Consider the following 7,521-nt stretch of genomic DNA (forward strand, 5'->3'; position numbering starts at 1 on the left):
GTAGACTTTTCTTTTAGACTTTTTCAGCTTCAGCCTGGCAGCTCTTCAAATAAAATCACAAAGGAACATGACACTATAAACAAGCCTTTCCTTCCCCAGGCAGGACTGCATAGACAAACAGGCGCTCATGGCCAAGGCTGTGAGGCAGCAGGAAGGGCAGCTCCTTAAGCATCAGGAGCCACAGCAATCAAGTGGAGGCAGTGTGGGCCCCAGGAAGGGTGACAAGTGGACCAGTACAAGCAGTAGCTTTCAGATGCTGGTACACTGGCAAGACAAACAGTAGGCACAAGGCTGATCTACTACTTTTAACCCCTATTTCAAAGGGAATCCAGAATCTGCTGGAGTTAAGAAAGTCTTGAGTGCAGAAAGCTCTCGCCGTAGGAGGAGGGACCCTTTTTTTTTTTTTTTTTTTTTTCACAAAATATAAGCAAATGCTCAGACCATTACTGTTCTCTTTCATCTTGAGCACTGTGATCCCTTCTCTCATTTCTTTTTCCCTTCATCTCCAGCTCTTCTCTGTGAGATGACATGTAGTAATCTTTTTGTTCTCTAACTCTTAATTCTTAGCTTGTTTTTTTGGTATGATTTCATCTTGGCTGAACTATGTCAGTTTTTCCCATTTGTTAGAGTAATAGCTGAAAAACTGAGGAGAGAAACACAGATCTAAATTCTGCCTCAGATGTCATCCTCGGCTAATGGGAGGGAACATGGAGGCCACCAAAACCTGGATACAGGGGATATGCAGATCACTAACTAGAGCTAATGAAAGAGTTGAGTTTGGATAAGACCATTTCCTCTTAATGGAGAAACTTAGGAGGTGTCAGGATTAAATCAATAGAAAAGGGATTCTCAAAAGAAACAGACAACATGGTGTCCTGATTTCTAGGTCTCTGTTCAGCTGTGTTGGTTTTTAGTTTTATAATCCTCCCTCTCAAAGTGTATGTGTCTGGGGGGGATCTCAGTCTGTATCAGTCCAGCTAAACTTCACTGCTTTCCAGAACCCTTTTTTTCTGAAAATAAAATGGTGTAGCATGGCACTTGCTTATGTCATTTTTTTTTTTTTTTTTTCTCTCTTTTCCAAACCTTAGGCTAATGAACCCATACCTCTCTGATAAGGACCTATCTCCATGGCTCTTTTGTGCTTGGCTGTCCTTAGTTCTCTGACTGATTCCTTTTACTTCCTCCTTGAGTCCTTGGTGCCTGTTGTAATATGTAAACTAACTGTCCCTGTGGAAGATGTGACTTACAGTGACTAGCAGGTCATCTACCTGTTCACTTCATCCCTTGCATTGAAGGGTTTAGCCTCATAACATGGCTCATATTGTGGGTAGAATGCCAGATGAGTCAGTCCCTCTTGCTGATTTTCTCTCACTGGGGAATATAATTTGCAGACTAGAAACCTCTCTTTTCTGGGTCAGTCCTCCAGCATCATGGCTGCCTTCACAAGTCTAGAAGTATCTGATAGCTAACACCTTTAGTCTCAGAGGGCAGAGTTAGATTGGAAACCTAGATTTCAGACATCTAGGCTCTACACAGTTCTAATTGATTCATTATCATTTAAAACCACTGAGTGCTCAGCCTATGTAACTTTGAGACCAGAAGAACTAGATGGTGCCCAGCTACCACTATCAACTACTCAGAGGGGGATCTGTGCTATGTAGGAGATCCTGGATAGAGCAGGAGAGCAATGTGAAACAAAACTCAAAATCATTTTTAAAAAAAGGGAACTAGGTTTGCTGGTCTGATAAAGCCTGATGGAACCACTGAGACTATGGCCCCTACCTTTCCTTCAGGTCTGGAATTGAACCCACTGCTGTGGCTTCCAGCCAAACAAAAGACAGGCATATGAGCTGAATATTTGCATTAGGTAGATACACTTCTTGGAGAGCTCAATCATGGGAGGATAGAAGGGCTGTGTATGCACAAGGAGACAGCTCAGGGGACAGGAGTGCATGGAAGGGAAGGACACAGGGAAGAGATAACTTATGGGGAGGAAGTGCATCGTGGGAAATTGCAGTGAATGTCATGAGACAAAGTGTATGTGAGCTGCTGTATGGAAAGTGAATTTGTTTGGTAAACTTTCACCCAAATCACAATAAAAATCACACAAACTACTGAGTGCTAGTGATCTATGGAGCACACTAGGCAGAGAATAAGGTACCACCTGAGTCCTATAGGTTTGCTATTGCTTAGTCCTCAGAACTGCTGGCAGAACAGTGTCTTTCTTCAGTCCTAGCAACCCCCATGTCAGAGTTCTGTCTCATAGTGAGTGTGGTTTCCCTGCAGCTACCTAGGCATCCTTGTCTATAGGCCCTTTCTCTAGTCTAGACCATGCTTTGGTGTGTTCCTGGCAGTGCTCCCTGCTGCCTACCCAGTATGTAGTTGCCTACTGTTGGGCAGCAGCTCACTGCTCTGGCATCCTGCTGTGTAAATATTTGTCAAAGGACAGGGGCGTTTTCCCATTCCCCAAAAAGCATTCTGAAAAATGTGCCTGTTTTCTTAGTCATATTTCCAGGTTGTGAATCAGTTAGCCCATTCATTCCTTGTAGTCTACAGACACTGGCCTGGCCTCAGCTGGCCACATAAAGTAAGTATGCAGTAACTTCCGGCATAATAACTTTCAGGCTTCAGTACCAAGAAGTTCTGGACGTAAAGGAACCATGGATGACATAGTCACTAGTAGAGGAGACATTGTTTCATTAACAAGAAAGAATCCCATGTGTTCCCTATGAGAAATTTTCATGTCTTTCACTCACACTTGATATTGAAAGCATAAATGGAATCAACAGAGATGAGAAAGCTAATCGTAAGATTCTGGGAGAAAACTTTACTTTTCATGTTTGTGACTTTACTTTCAGGTCTTACGTAATGTAGGTTCTTATACTGCATCCATGGCTGGCTCTATAAAGGTAACATTGTTGTGCTACTGTCAGCTTAGAGATGTTTTCTATACCATTGATGGGTTTATCCTAGGCCATAGACACTGTCACTTAATTCTACTTGAGAACAAAACACTTTGCTCTGCAAGATGGCTTATTAGGCTAAAAAGGCAGTTGCTAGCCATGGAACAGAGTTTTCTGTCTTTGTACAAAGCTAGGTGACCTACATATAAAGACTGAACTCTTGACCTTTGCTTCATTAACAGTAGGCTCTAACAGATTGAGGTGAGAATCTGTTTACCCACACAGTTTCAACAGATTAAGTGACAGCTAATGTGCCTTACTAAACTGCTTGCACTCTTTCCTTCCTTTTCCCTAAGCCTCACCTTCTATCACCCCTTCCTACCCATTCTCTAATCTTTTGACCTAACCCTCATCTGGCCAGCATTTCTGCCCCTTTGTATCCCAAATCTCATTTTAGACACACACACACATACATGCACACACACACACATCAAATCAACTAAACTGTAGAAAGCAGCAATGGAAAAGCTCAATATCATCAGTTGGAGCAAGGCCAGGGCTGACTGTGTAACACACCATCAGTTGTTCCTATGCAAGCTGAAGTTGAAGCTGAAGAAAATTAAAACAACTCCACGAATCACAGTATAACCTTGAGTATATCCCACTGAATTTAGAGACTGTCTGAAGAACAGATTTGACTCATTGCATACCAGTGACTGAAGACCAGATGAGTTGTGGGATGACATCAAGAACATCATACATGAAGAAAGAAAAGACCAAAATGGATGTCAGAAGAGACTCTGAAACTTGAACATAGAGTAGTTAAATCAAATGGAAGAAATGATGAAGTAAAAGAGCTGAACAGAATATTTCAAAGGGTGGCTCAAAAAGACGAAGTGAAGTATTATGAAATGTGCAAAGACCTGGAGTTAGAAAATCAAAAGAGAAGAACATACTCAGTATTTCTCAAGCTGAAAGAACTGAAGAAAAAATTCAAGCCTTGAGTTGCATTATTATAGAATTTTATGGGCAAAATATTGAATGATGCAAATAGAAGGAATATACAGAGTCACTGTACCAAAAAGAATTGGTCAGTGTTCAACCATTTCAGGAGTTAGCATATGATTAAGAACCAGTAGTATTGAAGGAAGAAGTCCAAACTGCAATGAAGGCATTGGCAAAAAACAAAGCTCCAGGAATTGATGGAATACCATTTGAGATGTTTCAGCGAACAGATACAACACTGTAAGTGCTCACTAATCTATGCCAAGAAATTTGGATGACAGCTGTGTGGCCACCTGACTGGAAGAGATCCATATTTGTGTCCATCCCAAAGAAGGGTGATCTAACAGAATGTGGAAAAGTATCAAACCATATCATTAATATCACACTCAAGTAAAATTTTGCTGAAAATAATTAAAAAATGGTTGCAGCAGTTTATAGACAGGGAGCTGCCAGTAATTTAATCTGGATTCAGAAGAAGCTGTGGAACAAGAGATATCAGATGAATCTTGGCTGAAAGCAGAGAATACCGGAAAGATGCTTACCTGTGCTTTACTGATTATAAAAAAGCATTCAACTGTGTGGATCATAACAAATTATGGATAATTCTACAGAGAATGGGAATTCCAGAAAGCTAAATTGTGTTCATGAGGAACCTATACATAGACCAATAGGCAGCCATTCAAACAAAACAAAGGGATACTGCCTGGCTTAAAATCAGGAAACATGTGCATCAAGGCTGCATCCTTTCACCATACTTATTCACACTGTACGCTGAGCAGATAATTGGAGAAGCTGGACTATATGAAGAACATGGCATAAGGATTGGAGAAAGACTCATTAACAGCCTGCAGTGTGCAGATAACACAACTTTGCTTGCTGAAAATGAAGATGAGTTGAAGCACTTATTGATGAAGATTAAAGACTACAGTCTTCAGTATGGATTACACCTCAATATAAAGAAAACAAAAATCCTCACAACTGAACCAGTAAGCAACATCATGATAAATGGGGAAAAGATTCAAGTTGTCAGTGATTTCGTTTTACTTGGATCCACAATCAATGTCCATGGAAGCAACAGTCAAATCAAATGATGTATGGCATTGGGCAAATATGCTGCAAAAGACCTCTTTACAGAGTTAAAAAGCAAAGATGTCACTTTGAAGACAAAGGTGCGCCTGACCCAAGCCATTATATTTTCACTCACCTTATATGCATGGGCAATCAATAAGGAAGACCAGAGTAAGTAATGCATTTGAATTATGGTACTGGAGAAGAGTATTGAATATACCATGGGCTGCCAGAAGAACAACAAATCTGTCTTAGATGAAAGTACAGCCAGAATGCTTCTTAGAAGTGGGGATGGTGGGACTTTGCCTCTTGGGCTTTGGTGATATTATCAGGAGGGACCAGTCTCTAGAGATTATCATGCTTGGTGGGTCAGTGACAAAGAGGAAGGCCCTCAATGAGATGGATTGACAAAGTAGCTGTAACAGTGGCCTCAAGCATAACAATGATTGTGAGGATGGTGCAGGATCAGGCAGCGTTTTGTTCTGTTGTATATAGGGTCACCATGAGTTGGAACTGACTCGACAGCACCTGACAGTGTGTGTGTGTGTGTGTGTGTGTATGTACATCCATACATAACAGTTTTCCTCTTTTTGCTGTTTATAACCATCTCAACTCTCCTTTCTATTTGGAGTTTGATATAGGGCATGAAGCTGTTGGGCATTTAAGGCTTAATTGAATTAAATAAGAAACAATAGTGTATGCTATTCACAACAGCACTAGCTTTCCTCCCATTAATACAACTATACCAGAAGGCCTGCGTATCTATTCTAATACACAGAATTTTTTCCCACAGATCATCAATTTCTACATGAACATGCTGATGGAGCGAAGTAAAGAGAAGGGATTGCCAAGTGTGCATGCATTTAATACCTTTTTCTTCACTAAGTTAAAAACAGCTGGATATCAGGCAGTGAAACGTTGGACAAAGAAAGTGGATGTATTTTCAGTTGACATTCTTTTGGTGCCCATTCACCTGGGAGTGCACTGGTGTTTAGCTGTGAGTACCTCTTTTATATCTGATAAAATTTAAAAGAAATAGGTATAATTGTAGAATGCACAGAGAGTAATGAGTAGTAGTTCTATATTTTGAAGACTGAGAGAATGTAATAGTGTGTGTTAGTAGGTTGAATAAAAATTGAATAGATCAATGGACTTCCTATCAAGAGTGGGAGATACTCAGACTTTCAAGAAGCTGAAATTTCCTTTTCTGGAAAAATTTAAAAGGAAGTTGTTGGGAGTTGAAGCAGTGTCAAGTCAAGGCATAGGGAGAAAAAGTGACTTTTTAATGATGCTGTCAACTCAGATTCTATGATTATTATTTTCTGCCCAATTATGACTTGTTTTGCATAGTTGCCATATTAATATGTTTTATGACTCTGAGAACAAAGATATATTAGCTTAATATAATTATGACAGTATTTTACAATCTGTTTTTAATTACATTTGAAAAGCACAAAACCAAAAGGAAATTCTCAAGGTAAAGAAGCCTGGTAAATCTCCACCGTCCTTCTGAACTGTATGGAGATGATCTCATTCAACTTGGGTCCTCTGCAGAGCATGGTGTTTCTTTACTGTTGCCCACCTTACAGTTGGAGAACCTGAATGCTAGAAAAAGATGTCAGGGCAATTATTGAGGCCTTTAATCAATCCGCCTCCTTCATAAACCTGAAAAATCCAAACCCACTGCCATCAAGTGTATTGTCTCACAATGTGACCCTATAGGGGAGAGTAGAGCTGCCCTGTAACGCTTCCAATGCTGTAAGTCTTTATGGAAGTAGATGGTCTCATCTTTCTCCCTCCAGAACAGCTGGTGGGTCCAACTGCTGACCTTTTGGTTAACAACTGAATGCATTAACAACTGCTCTGCCAGGGCTCCTTCCCCTCCATACACCAAACCAAACTGACTGTCATTGGGTCGATTCTGACTCATAGTGACCCCCATTACGTTTCCAAGGCTGTAAACCTTTATGGAAGCAGAGTACCCCATCTTTCTTCAACAGAGCACCTGGTGGGTTCAACTTTTTGGTTAAGCAGCCAATAGCCTTAACCACTGTACCATCAGAGCTCCTGTCCTCCTCCATAGCTCTACATAAATAATCCCCTTGTTCTCCTTTTCTCGGCAGATAAGCATGGTACAATGCAGAGTGGTAATCAAACTTGTCATGATTTCCCAGGAAATCTGGCAAAATGTTCCATGTGCCAGAGAAAGAAATAGCTGAGCAACCAATTTTTTTTCACTTTATAAACACACAGATTTTTTTTCTTATTCCTAGGTTGTGGACTTCAGAAAGAAGAATATTACCTATTACGACTCTATGGGTGGGATAAACAATGAAGCCTGCAAGATCCTCTTGTAAGTAGGGAGTTGATGACAAATAAGTTTGGTGTCAGGTGTATGTTGTGTTTTTCCAACTATTGAACTCAACTGCTGATATCTACAATGAAGTGATTAATAAAATAAATCTTTATATAATGAAATAATAGATATTTTAAGTCTAAATGTGTAAAATTTCATCATAGAATAATTAAAAAAATATGTTCAAGT

The 7,521-nt window shown here is 40.2% G+C and overlaps 1 protein-coding gene across 1 annotated transcript in view; it reads left to right on the plus strand.

Annotated features, from left to right (window-relative positions):
* SENP1 (SUMO specific peptidase 1) overlaps positions 1 to 7,521 on the plus strand; it is a 67,517-nt gene that overhangs the window by 55,749 nt on the left and 4,247 nt on the right. The window contains exons 17-18 of the mRNA XM_042780556.1: positions 5,770 to 5,973; positions 7,250 to 7,329. Of these exons, the coding sequence (XP_042636490.1) occupies positions 5,770 to 5,973; positions 7,250 to 7,329 (284 nt within the window). The remainder of the gene's footprint in view (positions 1 to 5,769; positions 5,974 to 7,249; positions 7,330 to 7,521) is intronic.

Source organism: Orycteropus afer, unplaced genomic scaffold (assembly GCF_000298275.1).
Source record: "Orycteropus afer afer isolate SDZICR_OR568_19922 unplaced genomic scaffold, OryAfe1.0 scaffold00045, whole genome shotgun sequence".
In the NCBI taxonomy this organism is placed as follows: Eukaryota; Metazoa; Chordata; class Mammalia; order Tubulidentata; family Orycteropodidae; genus Orycteropus; species Orycteropus afer.